The 23,945-nt window shown below is 36.4% G+C and overlaps 1 protein-coding gene across 3 annotated transcripts in view; it reads right to left on the reverse strand.

The window, feature by feature from the left end:
- Positions 1-279: 279 nt before the first annotated feature.
- Positions 280-23,945, reverse strand: part of LOC118822395 (corticotropin-releasing factor receptor 1) — a 31,403-nt gene continuing 7,737 nt past the window's right edge. Inside the window, exons 4-14 of one of the 3 annotated variants that reach the window (XM_036591426.1) lie at positions 23,809-23,928; positions 13,716-13,801; positions 12,300-12,406; positions 8,381-8,501; positions 7,698-7,851; positions 6,011-6,071; positions 4,462-4,534; positions 4,246-4,331; positions 2,613-2,748; positions 2,104-2,145; positions 280-1,067 (exon numbers count right to left, since the gene is read on the reverse strand). In XM_036591426.1, coding sequence (XP_036447319.1) covers positions 927-1,067; positions 2,104-2,145; positions 2,613-2,748; positions 4,246-4,331; positions 4,462-4,534; positions 6,011-6,071; positions 7,698-7,851; positions 8,381-8,501; positions 12,300-12,406; positions 13,716-13,801; positions 23,809-23,928 — 1,127 coding nt within the window. In that variant the 3' untranslated portion in view covers positions 280-926. Of the gene's footprint in view, positions 1,068-2,103; positions 2,146-2,612; positions 2,749-4,245; positions 4,332-4,461; positions 4,535-6,010; positions 6,072-7,697; positions 7,852-8,380; positions 8,502-10,237; positions 10,876-12,299; positions 12,407-13,715; positions 13,802-23,808; positions 23,929-23,945 lie in introns of those variants that run through there. The other 2 variants (XM_036591435.1, XM_036591442.1) reach the window with 2 other exon arrangements.

Below are 23,945 nucleotides of genomic sequence, written 5' to 3' on the forward strand. Positions count from 1 at the left end.
AGAGTAGTAGTATCATAACAGAATCACTTTGTACATGTATCTTCAACAAAATAGCTTTATGTTATTGACAATGGTGATTCCAAACTTTTGAATTGCAGTGGTCTAATAAAGTGTAAGATTCAGTTGAAGTGCAAGAAGAGGTTAGTTATGAAAACCGAAACCGAGCAGTTCTAGTTAATTTGATCAGTGCTGTAAACAGTGAACAACTACCCATATTTAATAACTACTCACACTCTCTGTGTGTTGAACTTCCATATTTTAAAGAGGAGCAAGGAGAGAAAGAGAAAAATAAGATGTTTACTTTAAGACAGCAGCGCATGTGGTTTCTTTCAGTCAGGTAATAATTTATTCTAGTCTCGTCTCCTGCAGCTGATTTAAAGTGCAGTCTTTGGCGGACTCTCTCTCTTTGTCTCTCCACATATCTCTCTCTTTCACACACACACACACACACACACACACACACACACACACACGCACTTAAAGAAACACCTTCCTGATATTTTGGTTGAAATAATGTCAGACCATAAATAATTCCAGTAATACACACAAGGAGGACACTATAGTCTTTGACAGAACACTCCATCAAGACAGGCTATTATATGAGTGGCCATTCTTCTATATGTCCTTCATTTGCCAGATCTTTGCTCATCGAGCTGTTAGTGCCTCATCTGCTATTAAAAAAGTGATGCTGCACTTGAAAAAGTTCTTCACTTTATTTCCTCAGTAACTCAATGGCCCTCTGGATGCTCAGAACTGGTGACGTATGCTCTGTAGAAAAGTCTGGAGAAAGTGTTCCTCAATCTTTCTTTGCTGGCCAAAATTGAGGCTCTCCGTTAAATTTGGTTCATTTTCTTTCTCAGGTATTGAGGAGAGTCTCCCTCACTTTGTTTGTCCTCAAGCCTCTTTCTCTCTCTTTCTTCTCTCTCTCAGACAGAGGTGGACTGCTTGATGCTGTGGAAGCTGAAGCGTGAGTGTGAGGTGGGGATAGACATCGCCCTGGCAACTCGTGTACGAATGGAATGTTTGTCTTGCCAGCGATGCCATCGTTTCCGTACTGCTGAGCGCACCTGGGCAAACACATACATACACACTTTCACTAGACCATCACTGAATACAGTCCAGATTTATGCTGCATTTACATGTCTGGACACTCTGTTAGGTACACCTACTTTGTATCTGCACTTATTGTACATTTATGTCCATGTACATTTATTGTAGTCTATTAACCATATAGATGCACTTTGCAGTTCTGCAAAAGAGCATATTTGTGTTTGGTTGCCTCTGATCTATAGACTGTATGCTATATTTAAAACTGAAGCTCTTGTGATTTGGGATTTGCACTCAAATTGTGATTTCAATATAAAAACGTCAAGTCCACCAACTCAAAATATCAAGCCAAACTGGGCAGATGAACTATCATCTTTAACTTTATATCTACAAGGTGAACCAACAAGGTAGGTGTGGACAATAAGTGGACACCGGTAGTAGTGCTGTGTGTGTCCCCTCTGTGCCGACTAACATGTCACTACCATGTCAATGTTACTGCAGTGCTGAGAATGATGCACCACCCAAATAGTACCTGCTCAGTGGTGGTCCCGATCATTGTTGAACAAAGTATGCAGAGAAACAGATGGACTACAGCCTGTAACTGTAGAACAACAAAGTGTACCTATATGCTAAGTGGACCTGATAAAATGGACAATGAGTGCAGATACAAAATAAGTGTACATAATATAGTGGCCAGGGAATTTATTATCCTACCCATTCCTCTGAATGAAAACAGAGACACTTAATGTACCTTACAGGCCTACTGGATCTACTTCTATCACACAATAAATAGAATTTTAGGTCTTTGAGGTCACTGCTTGACTGATGATTGGTTGGTTTAATTCTGTGCTGACTAGAATTAAACCAAATCAGGTTGCTTTCTGAAAGCACTGTCAGAGGTATCAGAGGACTGTGGCAGCAGAATAAACGTGTCCTGATAGCAGCCTAGACTACAGTGAGTGCTATGAAACAAAAGAATTAAGTGCTGTAAAACAATAAAAATTTTGTTTGGTGGTGGTGGCGGTCTTGACTGGTTGAGATTTAGACTGTGCTTACCTCACTGTTCAGAAAACAGTAGAACACGGACACAAAGAAGCCCTGAGAAAGTGTGAGAAAAAAGAAATCAGCACATGAAGAAGAAGATGCAGAATATCAACAGAAGGGAAAAAAGGAAGAGAAGATGTTATATGAGGGGAAAAAAGACATCAACACAGATAAACAGAGAATCAGTTTGATCTCAGTGGTTACTATTTGTGTTAGTGGCTTTCTGAAGAGATGGAGTGGCTTCACATAATTCAGAGTAAGCATGTGCTAGCCCTCATCCTCCTAGCTTGGTAGCCTTGTGTAATAAAGGAAGGCCTAACTAATGGGCAGAATGCTAAATGACTACATTGGGGAGAAAATGTATGTACGATTAAATAAATAAATTAATAAATAAATGTCTGTTTTTGCTCTATTACCCATAATACTCCAATAAGGCTGACCCAGAGCCCATACTCTTCCCTGTATCATCAAATAATAATACATTTGTTATCTACTTTTCAATGCAAGTAAAGAAGGCTTACCTGAAAGGATTGAAGGAAAGAATTGAAGTAGATGAAGACAATTTGGGAAACCTCGTCCTCTCCTGGGTTTACAAAGAACAGCATGTACGTAATCCCCAGCAGAGGCAATAGCACTAGGGTGGCCTTCACTGCCTTCCTAAAGGATTGCAGACAGAAATGAAGAAGCAGAACACGGAATAAGAGAAATACACTACCATTCACAGTTCTGTATCATAATTTTAAAAGTATTTAAATAAATAAATTTATAAATTAAAGAATGTTAGGTGTGTATAGAATGACAAATGGAGATGTAGATGAATTTAAGGATCAAAAATGAAGTTATAATAAAACATCCAGAATGCAAGGTGGTGATCAAATCTTGAGACACATAACTTGACAAAAATACTGCAAATAGATAATTATAGCATTTAACAGATGGGTGACAAACTCAAGAAAAAAACAAATAAAGTGTTGGGCCCACCACAAGCTGCCAGAACAGCTTCAATGAGTCTTAGTTTAGATTCTACCTGTCTCTGGAACTGTACTGGACAGACAGAACACCATTCTAGATTTTTCCTCAGTTTGTGTTTTGATGATGGTGGTGGAGAACGCTTTCTAACAAATTCCAAAATCTCCTGCAAGTGTTTAGTTGGGTATCATAGCATATGACTTGCACCATTTTCAAACCATCCAGTGATTCCTGGTGTCCTATGGATGGGGGCACTGTCATCATGGAATAGGTCACTGCTATCAGAACAAAAAATGTTTCAGCACAGTGTAAAGGTGATCAGTCAGAATATCTTTGTATTTCTTATGCAGTGACTCATCCCTCTAAGGGGTGAAGTGTTCCAAACCATGCCAAATTTCCTTTACAGCATAACAGAGTCACTGGACCCCCACACTGTAGGGTTCAAGCATTCAGTCCAGTATTGTTCTCTTGGTGTGCGCTGCCCATGCACTTGCATCACTGTTCATATCTCTGTAGATCAGTGCTGATGGTATTTGCACCACTGAACTCAAATGGTCATTCATCTTTGTAATTAAGTGTTTATGCACTGCAGCTCTACTATAATATCCCTCCATATGTAACTGTAGGTGGGCTGATCTTGATGACACACTCTGATCACATCCTGCATTGACATTCTCACTCACATTACGAACAGCAGCTCTTCTGCTTTTCTTTACATATTACATTAATGCACAAACTTCACAAACATTGAATTTGAGCTTTTGCCAACAATTTCTAACCCTGTTTAGTGGTGTCTGTCCCACAGATCTAAAGGCAGATGGCACTGTAGTCACTGCTCCTGTTGAAACACTAGTCAGTTTAAGCAGTCTTTGTGACTTAAGCCCCGTCTTCATCCAAACTGAAGGTCAACAGGCTCAGCTCAGCATTTTTATACATGGCACAGAGCATGGTAGGATGTTAACTGCTTAATTACATTAGGCAATACACCTGTCTAGAAGCATCTGTGCTCTTATGTTTACATTTCTCATATGTTTCTCTGCTCGTTTTTTCAGGTTTTTCCCTCATTTTGTCACCTTTACTTAACTTCTTGTTGTTCACAGAATATTTACAATATTGAATAAAACATATACATTTTGATGTATATGATTTTAAGGAGCAGTTTGAGCGTGTGTTTGTGTGTGGTACCTGTACTGGATGGTTTCTGAGGTGGTGGAGGCTCTGAGTTTGGTCATGAGGATCCTCACAATGTTGAAGAGGAAGATGAAATTTATCTGCGAGACATTTATAAACAGCTTGCAACAAAGATTTTATACAGTAGAAGTGTAGGGGATTTAGTCTGAATATAGCTTAAATCGATGTAGCATGTTAGCATGGCTGCGTATGCATCTTTTAAGTGCTCACCATAAGCACCAATATCATGGGGCCCTGGTAGATGTAGTCTGTATACACACCTGCTCTCTTCCCAAACCAGCACCTGATATTAAAAAAGGAAAGCAACAATTAGGAAACTTTGCATAAATAAAGTAAGATTGCTCTGATATCCTCTTGGAGATGGACAAAATGATCATAGGAATTGATGACTTTGAGTGAAAATGTGAAGAACTGCAAAATCTGAGACTTTCTAGAAAAAATATGTCAGTAAATGTACTATTACTGGATAGTACCTTCAGGAATAAACATTTGTCAGATTATTTTGTTTTAGCCAGGCTCTTGCTCCAGCTCTCTGTTTTTATGGCCCCCTCCCATTTATGTTTTAATAAAAGTATGTCTTCACGTCCTTACTCCAAAGTCATGTCACCGATAATTCACAACTAACTTGGTTTCTCCAGCTACAGATGTTGGTCTAATTCTGCACATTGTCTTCATTGTTAGCATCTTACACAAGCATGATATATTTTATATGAAGTACTCCTTGAAGACATATGTGCCAAATTCCCAAACCTCAGCTATATTATTTGCATCACAATTTATTTTCAACATAAATAACTGAATAATTGGGTGAGCTTTCTTTCCCAGTTTTCATTTTTTCCAAAGGAGATGATGTTCTGTGGGGAAAAAAACAAACACTATGCAGTACTGTAATATGTTACTACTGACAACAAAGAAACAATAAAACCCAATTTGCTGTGCCGGACTATTGATTTTAAGGTACAATAATTCAGTTATTTGGTTTTCTATGGGTCATTAACCTAACGTCTGAGAAGAAAATGCAATTATATAACTTTCAGTGTAAGAGTTCCCCATCTAATACAATCTAATACAAGAGATTATACCAATAAGTATCAATGCAGGAAAGTCTCACTTGGTAAACAACCACATTTTGTGGTTGATTGGTGTTCTGGAAGATGGTTTATGATGCAGTGATCTATTCTTACCGAAAACTTGAGACATCTCAGAAGTGAATGTGACATATTTGTCTCGTTAGCTAATAAGCAAGTTTTTCTTTTTTGCCTAACATTACATTTCTTACTATTTTGCAATAGTTTTACATATCCATTTAACTTCTTTATAACATATTTTTAACTCTTCTTCACACATTAATCTCACATTAACCCTGAAACTGTTCTGCAAAATGGCAATAAAATAAACATCTACATCTTAACCAAGCTATGTATGACTTTGCAGTGGTGGGTATCTATTTTTACTGTTTAAAGAGAGAATAAACTGACTAAATCCAGTTACTCCATTTTAAACAGGCTGAAATACTCTATAACTTAAGCGTGAATGGGCGGGCTAAACTACTGTTGGTTTTTCATGACATCACAAAAAAACACTTCATTCAAAACAGGCTGTTTCTGAGGTTTGGTTTTCATATACTGACTGTTTGGACTGGGGAGTGATACTGAAACCTTGCTGTGGAAATATAACCAAGTCAAGAGCTGACAAACGTGTGCTTAACACCATCACAGTGATTTGCTTATCTCTCACTGAAAATGTAATACAGACTTACTTCTCATTGTCGTAGTAAAGCTTCCCAATGGCCCAGGCTACAATAATTGGAAAGGGAATACCTGAATAAGAAAAAAAGCAATCACTAAAAAGAAATTCTTTTATTAAATTTTCCATTACATTTTCTACATAATTAACTCATTAAGATGCAAACAAAGTCGTTCAGAGTTTGATGCAAAATGCGCCATTCTAAAGAAGTGGTTCACAGTGGTGGTGATAGGAACCAGACATCTGAAGTGTTTAGTGTCTCTCACAGAAAATTACACGCAAAGATGAAAAATGTAGTTATAGATGACAAATACAGATGACGTTGTCTGCTTCCTAAGGCATTGTTTTGCAATAGTTCTGGTCTAAAACGTTTTAAAATGTAATATGAAATCATCAACATTACATAAAAAGATGTGTAGATTCACTGGTCATTTTGGATAGTACATTTTTGTGTTGTAGACATCATGACCTCTGGTTCCTATCACCACCACTGTTAAGAAATCAAAGTTGGCAAGTTTTTCTACAATGAATCATTTCACATCAGACCAATCCGAATGAGTTTATTTACATATTAACGTCTGAAGTATACAGTAATTTTCATGGTAATGGGTATGAAAATCTTACAATACATGAGGCTTCAATATGGACCATTCTACCGAATTAGCCCAAAGTCCCACAGTAAAAAAATAATATTAAAAAAACAATTAGGTATTGAGACCATAGACATTTACAAGGAATATAGTTTGATTTGTTTAAAGCCTAACCATTAATAGAGATATTAATAAGCTAAATAAATACAAATTGACCATTTATAGGGTACTTTCTATTGGGAGGTGGCTTTCTCAAACCTTAACCCCTAAACTTCAATGTGTGAAAATATTACTTACATGTTTTTGTTTTTTTTTTGTTTTATTTCCACTGTTTTTTAAAGATCTTTTTGATTCATTTTAAACTGAAGTTCAAATTTTCAGATTTACCATGTGTTTAATTTTAAATAAACAAATTGTTCATGTTTTTATAACACTGCCAAAACACAAGTTTTAGTCCATAGACAGAGCCTTATTTTAGCCACACTCCTGCATTTTACAGCAGGAAGTGAGACTGCATCTCTGTCTCTTATGTCCATATGGTGAGCAGTCAGATTGCATTGTTTTGAAGTAAATGTGTCCCAAAGTCTGAAACACTAAGAATTAGGAATTAAACATTTTCAGTATTTCCTGCAATTAAGTAAGTTTTTGTGTTTTAATGAAAAATATTACAATTTTATGGGTGTACAACTGTTCACAGCTGTGTTTGCGAGTCAAAATACTCAAAATTAGCTAAAACTGACACTTCTTAAAAAGTCACTACCAAAATCGGTAGAGTTATTATTGTTTTGCTGGTGACAGAATGAATGATCAATCATTTACGTTAATAAAATAAACATAATTAAGGTATTCAAAGTCATTCAAAGCAAAAGGATTTTAGTCTAAAGTCAGTTAAAAGTCAATTTGTTCAGAACTCTGATTTTGTACCAATTCTGTAGAATGGTCTATATATACATGACAGATAACAGTGGTCTTTCAGCTGAAAGCACATTCCTCTTCTGCACTTTCAATGATGGAAGTTTCCTTCACTTAGCAATGTTTCTGGAAATTGTTGTTTGTACTGCAAACCGGGCTACAGGTGCATATTATATCATCCTTAAGTATTTGACTTACACCATCCAATACAGATGAACATCCATTTCTTGAGCCTGTCGGTGGAGTATGTGAGTACGATGGCTGTGTGGAGGTAGCAGCCCTCCCCAAACATCCAGAAAAAGTTAGCCATGTGGAAATAATTATACACTGTTGTCACCAAACGGCACCACAGCTTAGAAAGAGACACAAAGTATGGGGTTGAAAAAATGTGATGCAGGTAAAAGTTGGACAGATTTAAGGTTAATTTCATTTCTCCTTCCCGCCTAAAACCGTGCAAAACCTGATTTGTTAAAACTAAATACAACTAAGTGATGAAAATGGACCTGATGCACTGGTGCAGCTTAAGAATGACCCGTTAGTCAACATCAAGGGACAGTCTGCAAAAACCCATGCACAAATCAACTCGGCTTATTAACAGTAAGTTTTTCAAAGATGTTGCTGTACAAAAGTGGTCTGCAGTGATGAGGCATGTAATGTAGTGAAATCAGAATTATGGTTGACAGCAGTAAAACCCCCCTAACTTTAAGAGGAGCGGTCAGACCCCAGGTGTGGCCTATTTTTGCATGTGAACCATCTGGATAAAGTGATTTGTTTGTCCTGGATAAAGTGATGTGTTTAACTTTGTATGTAAAGCTAACTTGAGGCCGAGCTTAAAGTGGTGGGACTTCTGTAGAATTCATTCACAGATAACAGCAGCTCACCACGTTGCTCTCATGTACATCAGGGTTCATAGTGAGCTGGACAATGAACCATGTGGCATTCCTCAAAATAAAGGCAGAAATGAGATTCCAGTGGATGATGTTTCTTAGACACCGAATACTCCTGAGAAAGAAATGAAAAGGAAGAGACAATATCAGAGAGAATTAAAATCAAAATATTCCAAAATATCAAAATCGTTCTACGCAGGCATATTAGGGAGAGTAGGGAACAATCAAGGGCATTTGATTTTTGATGAAGATGAATAATTCTAGAAGCTACCAACATATCTTTACTACAAATGTAAACATGAATTTTGTTTCCAGCGTCTACCATCTACAAACAATTCAGCTGAAAGTGGCAGGAGTGGGAATGTTTGAATTTTGTTTGAACCAAATGAGCTTCAAAATCTATATACATAAAAATAAATGCTTAGTGAAAAGAAGCTGTGACACAGTGCTTTATTGAAATTACATCTTTAGTACATCTTTCTGTATCTGTGTATAGGAATTTTAAAAAAATGTTTAAAATGAACTGTTATTCATTTATATGAACGGATATGGGCTTCTCTCATTGTTTATTTTGGGCGGCAGGGTTAGTTAAACTAAAAACTAACCCCGATGGGTGGAGGCCGCACTTTAGCCTGGCTCACTGTGAGTGCTTTAAGTGCTTTAAACTGGTGCTGTATTACAGACACCAAGAGAGTGATCAAAATAATACAGGTGTGAATTCTGTGATTTGTAAGCAATACTTATTAATCAAAAAACAATGTTAATGAATGAACAATGTTATTTTCATGGTGCAAAAACCACGGGCTAATCCGGAGAACAATCCATCTGGCTGCTGTGATTATTTACAGATAACGTTGCTATGAGAATACAAAAAGATGATAAAAAGCATTATCTACTCAGAAAAAGTAATTTTTCCCTGTCTTATTATGTGTCCTGCACTCCCCTATTCTGTATGCCAGTGGTGGATTATAGGCAGCACAAATATTAAGCTTTTTTTTCAACGCTGAAGGTGTCCAAACATCTGGAAGTAATATTATTATTACTGGCTGAATTTACAGATTTTAGACATCTAAGGCTGGTTTTACACAGTGAAACTAGTTGCATGTTGCGAGTTGCCTGCAACATAATTTCCATGCAACTTGACAGTTACATGCAATGCACTAGTTAGACAGCGTATATGTTAATAGGTTACGATGTCTCCCTCTTTCTGTCTTAGAAGCACTGCAAGTTCATCAAGAACCACATCTCGATCTCCCCTTCTTTAATAATTTTAATCTTTTGGATCAAATAAATCTGGGCACTGTGTAAAATTAGGAGGCAGGAGTACCTTATGTTGTATTTTCTTGTCCACTGATCCGGTGAAATCAGTCATTTTAAAGTATATTGTTTGTTGTGATCATGGTGCTTTGACTGGCTGTTTCATGAAACTTGTTTCATGAAGCTGAATGACATTACATGAAATTTTCACAGAATAAGCCAGCCAAGTTTTACTACTTCATACCCAATGGGCAACTGTAAGATTCCACCAAAACACAAGATGTAATCCTGAGTTCTTTGAGAAACACAAGTACATAAACTTTCCTTCATATTCTCAAGATGTTGATGTTGCTGCAATTCCCATTTCAATCTGCAGTGCTAAAAAAAACTGATCTGACATACAGTATTAGGTGATCACCTTGGAAATGGTGCTCTGGAAGTGCCTGTCACTCTAAAACTTATTTATATTTTATAATTATTTATTATTTATGTCCCCCTGATTGCTGCAGTCTCAGGTCATGCTTCTCTTCGACAGAATATAAAATGCATTTTGAATAACTGAGCCACTGGGGCATTTATTCACTTTAGACTCACTGCTGCTATGCTGACAGTACTGAACTGTACTTCTCTTATGTTCCCTCTGCTTCTCATGACATCTCTTAGATAGTGGCCCATCATCTGAAACTCAATGTCTCAACAGTCAGCAAGGTTAAACTGTTCCACAGCACTGTAGCAAAAGTCAGAGACGATTTATTTAAGCCATTAAAAATGGCCATTAAATACGTTATGTATTCAGCAGCAAACATATATTTAACGAAGAAAAAAATACTTCAACACTATGTATATCAAATCTATCAGTATTTAATTTGTCCACTCTTTACTTTTGTGTACACTAACATACCTTAACTGCCTTGCAAATTTCTTTCTCATCTGCATCTAAAATAACTAAAGGACATATTTCTGAGGAGATTAGATATAAGATAATCCACTTGAATAAGGAAGTGGAACGTAAAAGGAAAATAAGTGAAAAATACAGTTCGAAACTGGAGTTTAAAAACTTTTTAAAAGATACAGAGCAGTGGTTTCCCAAATCCAGTCCTCATGGCCCCCTAGACGGTCCTCATTCTTGATCCAACCCAATATGCAACATATAGGAACAAGGAAATATGTGGACCGTACTTAAAAGTACTTAAAGCTTTCATCTTTGAGAGAGAGGAGAAAATCAAGCTCCACTCTTGCACCATATCTGAAAAATTTACAAGTGATTCTGTCCATTCTTCCACTGTGAGAAGACAACTTAATGTTACAGGTCTTTAAAAAGATGTGGCTGTCAAGCTGTCAAGAAGGAAACAGACAAAAAAAGTTACTAGAACATCAACACTGGACATCTGAGATGTGGGATAAGGGGTTCAGGGACTGATTAGTCTAAATTTCAAATTGGGAACTATTTGGATTGTGAGAACCATGCAACCAACTTCTAAGACTGAACTTGGAGGTTTTTACAAGAAGCATGGAAAAATATCCTTGTAGATTTGTTTGAAAAACTGAAAGCAGACTGAAAATGTTCAGTCAAATATGTTTTTTTTCTGATGCTGAAAAATGAGTAACATGGCTGTTTTGACTAAAAAAGTAAATAAATGAAAGTGTGGTCTCTGATTTATGCACAGTAATGTGTGATTGTGGATCTGCCTCTAAAATGCTGGATTCATGGTTAGCGAGCTAGCTAGTTGTATTTAAAGTAAGCTTCAGCTGATTCTAATGTACCATTTTTAGCGTTACCTTAAGTGGAGTGCTTCATTCTTCCTCTCTAAAATTTCTGCCTCTGTCAATCTCATGTGTCAGTGTGTCAGCACTCCAACTAATCCGATTAAATACTCATTGCTTAGACGAGACAGTGGTCAGGCTGTGGCAGCAGCTGTGATGATGCGAAATGTTCACTTGGCAAACAAAAAGGGCACTAATGTAGGTCTTGCCCTGGGCCTTACCCCATCCCTCTAATAGTCCTGGATACAACATAGGTTTTCAGAGGTCAATAAAATAAAAAAAATATATATATAAAATGCATCAGTTCTGTTGGCACAGACAGAGTGGGACATCTGCTGTCGAATTGGGGTCCATAAACAGTCAGGCTTTAACGAGGCAGGACTCTTAAAGGCAATAAAAGAATAAAGTGACTAAAATAGCAAAGGGTGTTTGGGGTTATAAGCTCTTACGTAACATTAATAACATATTATATTGTGCTGAGAGTTCCACTTGAGATGCAAAATAACAAAGTAATGCACGCATACACAAACACAGCCCTGCTGAGTGAGCATGCTGTAGCAATAGGGGGGTCTGACTATGGACTGTTATTGTTATTCTCAATACTGGGTGAAGCTTGGCCTAGTTTAACTGTTCAAAGCACCCCTGAGAGACAGATGGAGGTTTTGAGACCAGAGAACAGCAGGGAAGCATTTGTTAACAAATAGAAGATAACATCTCACATCCTGTTAACAATCAAAGCTCTAATGAAGCATTTTCAAAACTCTGAATGTTATTGTGTATCAAAGCTTTAGAAGCCAACTTAAAAATGCAAATGTGCTGAAAATACAATGCAGCAATACAATGTATTTTATAAATCTGTTACAAAAACCTTACTGTGTTTAGTTGAGCTCACCGGAGTCGTAAGAAGAGAATGAAGGCAATAAGAAGAGTAAACAGAGACAAACAGTGACCCATGTAGTTAATGATGACTGCTATTCGATAATGCACCTTGCTCTTTCTCTGCAACACAAAAAAGATTAAGAAAGTAAAAGAGTAAAAACAGGAAAGTAAGAGAAAGTAAAAACATAAACATGAGAAACTTGTAAAAGACATTTATTATTTTATATTTGAAGTATGTAAAAGACATTAACACATTTGACCAATGTTTTTAGTAATTTTTTTACATATAATTATTTATGTTTCATTTTAGAGCTGCTGCTAGAACTGTTTTCCATTTGTAGCACATGTCTGAAAACTGGTTTGACTACAGGTTGTATTCACAGTCAGTGACATATCTATGACTTCCAGAAGGCCTACAGTGACTTTATTTCAGCAAAATTGGTCCCTCTCATTGTAAATCAGAATTTGATTTGGCTGATTCCTCTGTCACTTCTTAATTACATTGGTAGTAATTCTCCACCCTCTTAAGTCTTAACCAATTGGAGAGCTTGCTTGGCTGTATCTACCTAGATACTATGAGGTAAGAAAATCTATCTTAGCCAGGTTTCCACTGGACAGTTCAAGATTTAACCCTTTGTTTTCCAATCAAAACTGAACACTGAAATAAGAGACTTACAATAACACTTGCAACAATTACAGATATGTATTTTTTCAGTTCCCAAAAATCCTTAGAGCTTATCTGAAGTTAAGCTCTATGGAAGGAGAATCTCAAAAGAAAATAAATGGACAAATAAAAGTTTACTTGCAAATCAAATAAGCTGCTGGTGTTCTTAGAACAATGGACTGACCACCCCAGTCCAGACAGTCCAGACCTCAGCATTACAGAATGTGTTTGAGATTACTTGGATCATGAGAAGCAGAGAATGCAACCAACTTCTAAGACTGAACTTTGAAGGAGTGATAAAATATCTCTGCAGATTTCTTTGAAAAACTGAATTCAAGTCTCCTAAAAAGAATGGAAGCTGTAATGAAGGCAATGGGTGGACACAATTAACGCAAAAAAAAACCCTATAATATTATATTTAGTTGTTGAGGCTTCAGTAACTTTTCTGTCAAATATGTTTTCTGCCTTTTTCCAACACTAACAATGAATAACTTGTACTTTATAATCATTTTAACTGGAAATGAAATGAAAATGGATGGATTTTGCACAGTACTGTAGTTTCAACAACTTGAGCTTCATTCTAAAATATGATCTGTGTGTTTCATCAAAACTAAAAAAAAATGCAGGCTGCTTGTTTGACTCCAAATATACAGCTAAACAAAATAACACACAGATGCTAAGGAAACCTGTAATAAAAATGTATTTGGCTATAGTTTCAGAGTACATCTACTACTCTGTGTGTGTATGTGTGTAATAATTTATCACCTGTACACTGAGAATAGCTTTGCACTGAGAGTAGTTGCCTTTGGAGGCCCAGGTCCCATTGGTCTGACACTTTCTGAAGATTTTATCTAAAGGGGAAAAATACAAAATTTGTGACAAAAACAATTTCTGATAAAATGTACAGGTAGTAGCCCTAGCTTAAGCACCGTCTTAGACCAAATTGTTACAGCAGAAACACTGCACTTTTACATACAATGCCTTGTGATTTAACCTTACAAACAGTACCTTTTGTTCAACTTCTGTAAAAGTTATCAACACTTTTGATTGAATAGATATATAAAAAACTGCAAAACTGCACGTAGCTCTGGGTAGTGTTTCAGCCAGCTCTACACAAATTGATGAGCCAAATTTAAGGTTTGAGGGGTTGCCTGCAGAAACCTTCTATGTCTCTTTAAAGACCTGAAATACCATTAAACATAGTAGTGGGGATTCCCCAGAGGCTAAGTATGGAGGGAAAGCCTGGGAGTACTTTTCTTTTCAAGAGCCACACTGCATCACCAATTGCGTGATGTCCCCATGAAGCCCCTGACCCTTTGCTCTCAGATGGTTAAGTGCCTTCTCGGTTGTTGTGTATAATAACTGTCCACTGTTCTTCAAGAACAGTTTCAGTGAGATAAGGCTCAGCCTTGCCCTGGGAATAGAGCTTGTGGGTCAGCTTGGGTTCTACAAGATTCATCTCTCTTGTGCAGTACTGATCACCTTTGTTTCTCCTCAGTAACTCCGACCTGTCACTCATCACCACAATGCTGAAAATCCCACCAATAAAACACTGATAATCTCCTTATGAAAACACCACATTCCACAAAGTCAGCAGTAAGGGGTCTTAATGACCTTCTACAAGTTTTCATCGTTGTAAAAAATGGGTATTTATACAAGACTTTATGGAGCTCTTAAATAGAATTATAACTAAGCATTACATGGTTTTTGAATAGTGCAGTGCCGAACATCACAGTTTTACATGCTGTCGACTGGGATTCAAATCCATGCATAGATAGCAACATTGACTGCCTTTGGTACTTCTAGCACTTACCTCTTAACACTATGTTTGGTTTTATGTGAAACATGATTACACTGTCTCTCATAATAAGACTGAGTGCAATACATATTGTAAATTAAATGGTGTGAATTAATTGTTCACTGGGAGATTTTAAGGTATTGTTTTATAGTTTTCTTTTTCTAATTTATGCATATGTGCATAAATTTAAGCACAGAATTTCCTGGATTCCCCAAATCTTTTGATGATGTTCTGCACCACAGAGGACGAAATACCTAAAATCTTTGCAGGCCCAGCAATCTCTTGCTGAGAAACGTTACTTTTAAACTCCTGGATTTGTTGTTGAAGTATTTTTGGCAAAGTGACATTGCCTGACCTGTTGAATCTTTTTTCATAACATTTCGCCATTTTTCTAGTCTTAAATTGCCCCTGTCCCAACTTTTTGGAATGTGTTAAAGGCATCAATTTCAGAACAAACTTTTATTTACAAAAAACATTGAAGTTAATCAAAAAGTATGTACTGTCTTTGTACTGTTTTTGATCAAATACATGGCAAAGTAGATTTGTAAATCACTGCTTTCTGTTTTTATTTGCATTTTACCTACTGTCCCATTTTTTTTTGGAATTGAAATTATATGTAGGCATGTTCTGCGCAGTTTTGCTGTATTAGTGTGAGCTAGTTTTGTAATCTAGCAGTCAGGGTTCCAGATGTTAAGTTAAATTTGTCTGCCAGAGGGGCACTATTCCGAGCAGATCCCACTCTGATTGACAGGTTCCAGTCTGGCACAGATGCTCACAGTCTTGGAGTATGTCCAGAGAATGAGACACGCTGTTCTGCACTCCACCTTTTAACCTGCAGCAAAGAAACGCTGCACGCAAACCCAAACACAACTAGCGCCAAGGGTGCTGCAGCGAGTCTGTCATGTTCCCCTTCCCTACGGTGTGGCTGAGTGTTTGGCTGCCTTTGTATGTGATTGGCTTAACTGCTTAATTGCAAATGAAACATAAATTAGACAGGCTCTGCAAAAGTGAAAGTTTTGTTTGGCTTTCTATGTTTTGTTTGATCTATTGTGAATGAATGTATTAAAACCCAGTAAGTTTACAACACTGTAAGTGTGTGTGTGTGTGTGTGTGTGTGGACTTTCACACACTTGTGTATGAGCTGTGTGTCCTGTAAAATTAAAATTAGGTTATGGCAGAATGCCAAAAATGAAATCCGGCATGGCAGTCTCAAAAAGCTCAAAGCTCTCAAAATAATGACATAGAAACCAAACCTTCGAGAAATATTTAAAGGTCTTTTTCCAAGAGTGTTTTTCAATAAAAGTGTTTGGTGTTGTATGTAAAACATGTTAGAAATGTTTCAAAATGCCCCCCTTACTCCCCAGTCCATACAGCCCACATATTGAAATTAAGCGGCACAGACAGCCCATACTGAATTTATGTTTGTTCTGACGTTTTGAAAACCAATGCATTAATCTGCCTATTCAGTCTACAGCAGTTTAGCCCAGCCCATTCATACTGAAGTTATAAGGAGTGTTTCAGCCTGGACTGCTTTTGTAATGGGGCACAATACAGCATATCAGAACAGAGATCATTTACATACATGTATGCATGAAGTAAAGGTGCAAAGGGGGCTGCAGCACCCCTGAATTTAGAATTGTTCAGCAGCAATTTCAAAAACAATGTAACAAAAAAAGTGTGCATTTTGCAAGGTGGAGTTTTTTTATTTTTATTTTTGTTCTATTTACATGTTCAAAATCTGCAGTGCTGCACAATGTTTAAGTAAATGCTGCACTTTACAGCGAAGGTAATCGCTTCCAGCTGTTTCTAAAACACAAACAGGAGTAGTAGGCTAGTTCTGTGCCTCAATATGGCCTAATATTGCATTAAAAACATTTTCAATCAAAGTAATTATCAAATATTTACCTCTCATTCCTATCAAACTTTTCAAATCATTGTGATAATCTTCTGTTAGATGTGTGTTCAAGTATTAAATCTTCATTATGCAGCTTGACTACAGGCTTGACACAAGCAGTTGCTGCACCTCATATCAACAAACTGATTGTTCGGCACTGAGCTGGACTGCATAAAGTATGTCCAGCAAGTCAGATGTCACTGACACGAGGGTGTACATCAGCCGATGCTGTGTCGGTTATACTGTTGTCTGAGGCTGCAGATACTGAAACAGCATCAAAAACACTAACACTGTTCATGATCAGGTTCAAAGGTGGGTAGAGGAGCCTAAATCAATTCTCAGGTAAAAGTGTTCATACTTGCATAAAATAATTACACAAGTAAAAGTGTCTTCCCCAAAACAACTTGAGTAGAAATACAAAAGTAGAAGTACTGAGTATTGCAGTGGGACTTTTTACTAAATCCAGCATTTTTCAGCACAGGAGCTGACGACTGTGCAGCTCTGTTCTTCTCTTTTTGGGAATTTTTTTGGCCTAGAATAAAAATCTCCAAAGTCAGAGATGTAACCAATCAGAAAGCAGCACAAATATTTCCACCATCAATACATACTGAAATTAAACACAAAAAATGGAATTAGTAACTAAATACAAATGGCTTAAATGTAACAGTAAAAAGATTCCTTTACTCACTTTAGTAGAAGTAACAGTGATATGATTTGAAAATATTCAATAGAGTAAAAATCCATCTGTATTTTACCAAAGTAAACGCAACTAGTTACGACCCACCTCTGAACAGGTTTATAAAGACAATTTTAGTCAGTGGCCTAATTGCATTTCGTCACTCAGCCAGAAGCTTTTTATTTTCTTTTTCTTTTTTTTTGGAAACAATGTGTCCTGCCCCACTACTTTTGGAGCTGTGGCGCCACCCCTGATTTACATGTAACAAAGTAACAAACAGAACATTTCGAGGGATAAAGAGCGGTTGGAAAACGGTTCATGTAAGAATGAATTCTGTTTTTGGTAAATATGAACATAACAAATGTGGACCACAGGGAAAGAAAGAAATTTAAAACAGAAGCAGGAAGAAAAAGCTAAAAATATACACAGGATGCACAAGTACTGCTATGAATATTTACAAAGACGGTTACTGAAGCTGACATTATAAGCTCTTACAATGAAACGTCTTTTAATCCATACTTTAGTCTTTCATAACAGCTGTGCAGCATCGGTTATGACTGGATCGGGTGCTTGTTTTTTTTGCTCCAAGCAAGCAATTATGCGATCATAGAAACGAGAGTTTGATCTCTTTCCATGATCAGTTTTATTTTGACACCAACAGAGTTGCCCTACTTGTGGGAACAGCTGCTGGCAGTTTCACAATGAATATAAATACAACCCGAACTAAATTTAGCTTTCAGCCCTCATTCAACATAAACTATTAAGCTATATTAACTACAACAATGCAATAATTAACTACTACACTGAAATAATAATTAAAATAACACTACACATGCACAATGAAACAAAACTTTTTGTTTGTGCTGATTACCATTAGAAAAAAACGTTGATAAGGACCTTTGACTCATTTAGCTGTGTAATTTAGAGTGAAAATACAAACACATAATAAAATTGAGTGAATACTTAATTTACTGTTCTTTTAAAAGAGGCAACACCATTAACTGACATAAAAATTTGCATTAAATAAAAGTAAATCAATGTTTACAATAAGGTGGCCAAACGAATAAAATGATAATAAATTGAATCACATTATTTTGCGTACTTAATTGAGATTAACTGCATTTGTCTTGTTTGCTCAAATTTGACCCTAAAGTATATTTTTTCACTTAATTAATTTAATTAATTTTCACCATTAATAAGTGGACAAAAAAGCTTTATCAAAATGTATTTATGACTTTCATTAATGAAATATTGATTTCATTGTGTGAATGTTAGGTTTACATGAACCTGAACAAAAAAAACACCTTTTCATTAGCGTCCAGTGAGAAGGTAATCCCTAAATTTCAACTTACAAACTTATGTTTTTTTGTATTTTTTAAAAATGTTCTTTTAAATGTGTCCCAAAGTCTGAGAATCAGTACGTAACCTTAAGAACTGTCACTACCAAAACACATATAATGAAAAATTTTATGTGTGTACAACTGTTCAAAGCTGTATTTGCAAGGCCTGTACTGACAAGCGTTTTTGCGTTATGCTCAAAATTAGCTAAAATTATCACTTCCAAGACAGTAACATTTGGTAAAGTTTCGAGTTATGATTGTTTTGTAAGTGACGAATTAGAATGTTTAATCATTTATTTTAATAACACAATCATAAATAAGGTATAGGGTCACTCAAAGCAAAAAGATTTTAGTCTAAAGTCCAAGTCAGTTAAATATCCAAAATGTGTTTTGAAGTCTGACTTTGGACTAATTCAGCAGAATTATCCATATATTATATATCATATATCCAGTCGATGGTTCCAACTCGTCTGCAACAGTAGCCTCTCACTCTTGTTTACACAGCTCATGGATGCTTATTACAGTGGAGTCTCTCTTGGGGAACTGCAGTGTTCCACTTTGCTGTGGCTTTTGTTAGTTTGCTTACTTGCTGATTTATCCGTAGGTCTCCCACAGGCACTGTCCAACTAAGTCGCTTAGTCTAACCAAAAGTGCAGACGATATTCCTTTAAAAGCCATTTAGAAGCTTTATTTGAAGCGAGGGCCACAATCTACAATAGTGGATTCTATCACAGCATCATACAGCATGCATGCAGCTGGGCTTCAGCCTAGAACTACAGTGGTTTGAAGGGCCACATTAGGAAAATGCATTAGGGGCCTTAAAAAACTGTAGCATTAATAATTTATTAATTTAGTAGTGTTTACAATTTATTATGTCAACTTTGGCAGCCCTACTTTAAAGGCCCATACTATGGAAAAAGAAATGTCCCTTGTTATTTTATAACAAGACTTTGATGTGGTATATAAAAAAAAAATAATAAAAAACCCCAAAAAATTCAAAATAAACCATTCACTCCTCAGTCCATACAATCTATATATAGAAACTAAGGTCTGTTTTAAATTCATCTTCAAGAATGTGTAAAATGTGCTAAGATAAATACTCAATAATACTGCACTGAATTATGTATTTTACACTACTTAAACAAGCGAATTCCTGAGTTTTTGTGTGTGTGAATGTATGCATATGAGAAAAAGTCTGTGAAGGATAGTAAGGCTGTCCTATTTTAAATTTTAATGTTTGGTGTGTGTGTGTGTGTGTAAGTTAACTGAATGATTACTATGTAAGACTGATGGATTATAAAGCTAAATAAAGATGTGAAGAATACCTTCGTACCCAATCATTCACAAACACACACACGCACACTACTCAAACATGTACACATGACAGACAGTCTAGCAATGTACAGAATGTTGACTTGATTGAATCAATAAAATAAAAATAAACCAGGTATGGCTATGGCTCAGGCATGGCTTGTTATCCCTGTTTGTATTTTACCATTTGAACTAAACTTAATTATTCCCAAGCTCCAAACCTCTGGCTGACAGTAGATTTGTAGGCCCACTTAAATCTTTATGTGGTTTTTTGTACCAAAAACAACAGAATATCATAATTAATTTTTACATGACCATTTTAAAAGTGCTATTTATATTTATATATATTTTAGAATTAGACAGGCTGTTTTTATTACTGTGCCTTTAAGACATAAATATATATTCAGGTTGCCCTTAAGCACCTGCCACTCAAAAGGTCTGTACACTGGCCTGATTTGATGAACATACAGGCTCATTAAAATTAAGTGTGATTGACCCCTGGAACATCTTTATCCTTTTCTGTCTGTGTGATTTTGGCTAGGTGAAATCGATAACAGCCAGCAATTAGTGTTCAGTGTTTGGTCATGGGGCAGCAAAAGCAGTACATGAGCACAGGGAAGGGGATGATTTAACATCGAGACACATCAGCACGAGAGACAGACCGACTCTGAAATCAGAGACAACAAGAGGGTGAGAGAGATACAAACAGACAGCGAGAGACATGCCAGATGACTATGGGATATGCAGGCTGTACTGGAGAAAAAGCCTGATGTTGTATGTGTGTGACAGAGCAAAGCTAAAGGTTTAATGGCGCTTTGCCAGCATAAAGGTTCAACAGTGGGTCATGGAAAAGGTCATGATAAGGGTGACTGAGAAGCCAAAACAGAGATGGTAATATTAACAGACAAAACATTTACTATCACAGTCAGGATTGACAACAATTTTTTTAAAGCAACGTGAATTTTTTTTTAATTTTTTTTTTTTTATCTCATTAGCTTTCTGGTCTTATTTAACACATTTTGTGACTCATAATAGACAAAACTGTCATTGTCCAGTAATTTTTAACTGAAGTGTCCTCTGAAATTTGATTAATTTACTATTTACAGTAGCCAATGTCAACATGTTGTTAGAAATATGCCGCAGTATGTGAGTAAAATGCATTATAATTCCTGAATTACATTGACTTTTTTACTTGTTTTCATAAGTAGTTTAACTTATTTCAGAACCTCAAACCATCTAGAAGTATTACCGTGGTGTATGGAATTACCATGGGGTCCTAAAGGTATTGTGACGTAAAGGATTTGCATCATTTCATGCTTTCTTGTCCTGCGTTATAAGATTAAAATTGGTTTTGTTGAAATTCAGTTTGCTTGTATGTTTACTAAATATACTAAAAAATGCAGTGCACAATTTTCAAGCTATCATTCACTAAATGTCACACCATCTATCTAACAATTGCAAAATGTTAAACAGTGCTACTAACCAGGAGAGAGGAGCTATTTAGCATTAGCTTAGCTAGCATGATAACAGCTCTGCTTACCACATATTAGATTCTGGCTAACTAAAGCACTGACACAGTTAAGATGACAGTGATTCAAGTCAAGCAACTGGTGCTGAAGGGACAGAAAGGCAAAATTAAACTTGTTCTGTTGTGTTTGGATGTTTAGCCTGACCAGCTAACTTAACATTAGTTTAGTGAACAGGCTACAGACCCAAACAGTGCCACACACTGCACTGCAGTTTGACTCCGACTTACTACCAAAAAGCCAAAATCAAACCCCTTTTGTGTTGTTTGGTTCTATAGCATTTTGGTTAAGCAAACGTGTCAGACAGGCTTAGTTCCAGAACGCTAATAATAATAGGACAAGTGTTCAGAGGATATCTGTGAGTGCGAAGCTGAGTCTCTGGAGTGTGAAAGCCAACATTGAACATGTTCTGTGAGGGTGTAGCTGAGCGACTGTTATGCTTAGTTTTTCTGTCTCTTATTTTCTTTTATCTGCAAACTATTGGTGGGTGGAATGTAGTTGTTCAGACATGGAATAGAAATCTGACACACTATAATTTTGAAATATCATTTTTAAATGCCAGCATCATAGTTAAATACTGTTATACTGCCCAATCCTAGTGTTGCCCCTTTTATTCAGAGATAGCATCTCAGTATTAAATGGTTTTGCTATCGGGACAATATCATCAGAAAATGATAAATCAGACATTAGAGAGAAAAAAGAATAAATCTGATTTAATCCTGTAACAAATCTAGCATGAAATAGCACACTCACTGGGCCTGTTTAACAATAAACAAGGACACCAAAGTTGGAGCATATAAGAGGCTGAAGTTAGCCCCAAACCAAGCCTTCAGGCACTCCAGGCTGATGAAAGCGTTAAGGCCGAGTTTGACCACTCGTATTGTATTATATAATGGGGTAAAACAGAAATGATGTATGTGCCGACATGCTTTTTACGTGGGAAAAGTACAATCAGATCTCATTTGGTCAAATTGGGGATGCATTTTAGTAAAAAGTATAAATGGAGTCCTGCCAAAATTTATCCAGATTCGGACACAAAACACATGATGTAAACAGGCTCATTGAGTGATGTGATGTAGTTTGCTCTGTAGTTCTTCTTGTGGGCTAGTAGAGCATTTGGGTAATTTGAGCATGATAGCTTACTTTTAGATGTTAAACATAAGCAAAGTGCTTAAATAAGCTTAAAATAGATTATTTTCAAGCTCAGTAGTTTTTAAAGAAAACATGGTGGTTTTGTATTGTATCGGACTGTCTTCAAGGTTTCAGTATGAAACCTTCTGCATGTCTATAGTGAGCATAGTTAAAATGTATAAGCATCTGGAACTGCAGCTTTCAGTGTGCTATAATGTTTTCTATCATTATTCATCTGTTTCAGTCATGTGTCCTTTTTCCTGCAGTGACCACATATTAATGACCATCTTCTGGTGTGTGAGAATCATGGTGGATTCAGTTTAGTAAAAAAAGCAGTCTGATCAAGAAACAAAAGTAATTGTTTTTGATTCACATGTAGTTCACTGTAGTTACTGATTCAATGTCTTTCCCCATTTAGGTTCTGACATAAACACTAACATTACTGTTATGCCAATAAAAGTTTTGCTGTATGAGTTTTTATAATCTAAAAAAAAATAAAAAGATGTTTTACCTAAATTTCCAACTATAAGGATAATGAGCCAGTGAACTGTGTGGACCAGCTACAGGGCTATGTCTGTGGTGATGGTGTTGATCAGTTTGATTACTTTGGACACCTTTTCCACAGTAAATGGTAACGTTATGGATCACACTGTAGTAATTAAACACTGTCATGTCGGCTAGCTTACATAGGAATACAGTAAAACTTCTGAATTTTTGGTTTCTGGTGGCTGCTCTCGCTTTAACTTGTATAGCACACAGAGCACGGTCACAAGAAACGCAGCGCAGTCACATAGTGATGTCACATGAGATGAATATAAAAGAAGCAAAGTGATGCAAATACTGTTGGATGTGCTGGATGTCTTTCTGAGCAAGTTTCTGTACACGTTTAGAACAGAAGTCTCATTGCTCAGGGTACACAACTGATTTGTCTCATCAGAAAAACAATAAGGTGAATGAAATGTGAAGTTTATTCCTACTCATGAGCTTTCCCACTTAAAATGGCTGTTTGTGACTCAGAAAAATAAAAATCTACACTTTTTCATCTTTGTTAGATCATGTTCTTGACGTTTCAAAATAAATGTAGTGACAGACTTAAGAAATCATGTTATTAAAAGTGAAGAGTTAATTACAAGACAGAAAAAAGCCACTTTTTTGTCTTTAATGGGAAAAATCAGTTCTTACTGGTGGTGTTGTATCGCACTCCGTAGAGGAGTTCAGGACAGGGACGTGACACCATTTCTCCTGCCATACTGCGAGGCCAGCAGGTACCAATGCCATCAATGGATGTTCTGCAAAATACACCTGGCACACAAACACAC

This window comes from Colossoma macropomum, unplaced genomic scaffold (genome assembly GCF_904425465.1).
Source record: "Colossoma macropomum unplaced genomic scaffold, Colossoma_macropomum, whole genome shotgun sequence".
Lineage (NCBI taxonomy): Eukaryota > Metazoa > Chordata > Actinopteri > Characiformes > Serrasalmidae > Colossoma > Colossoma macropomum.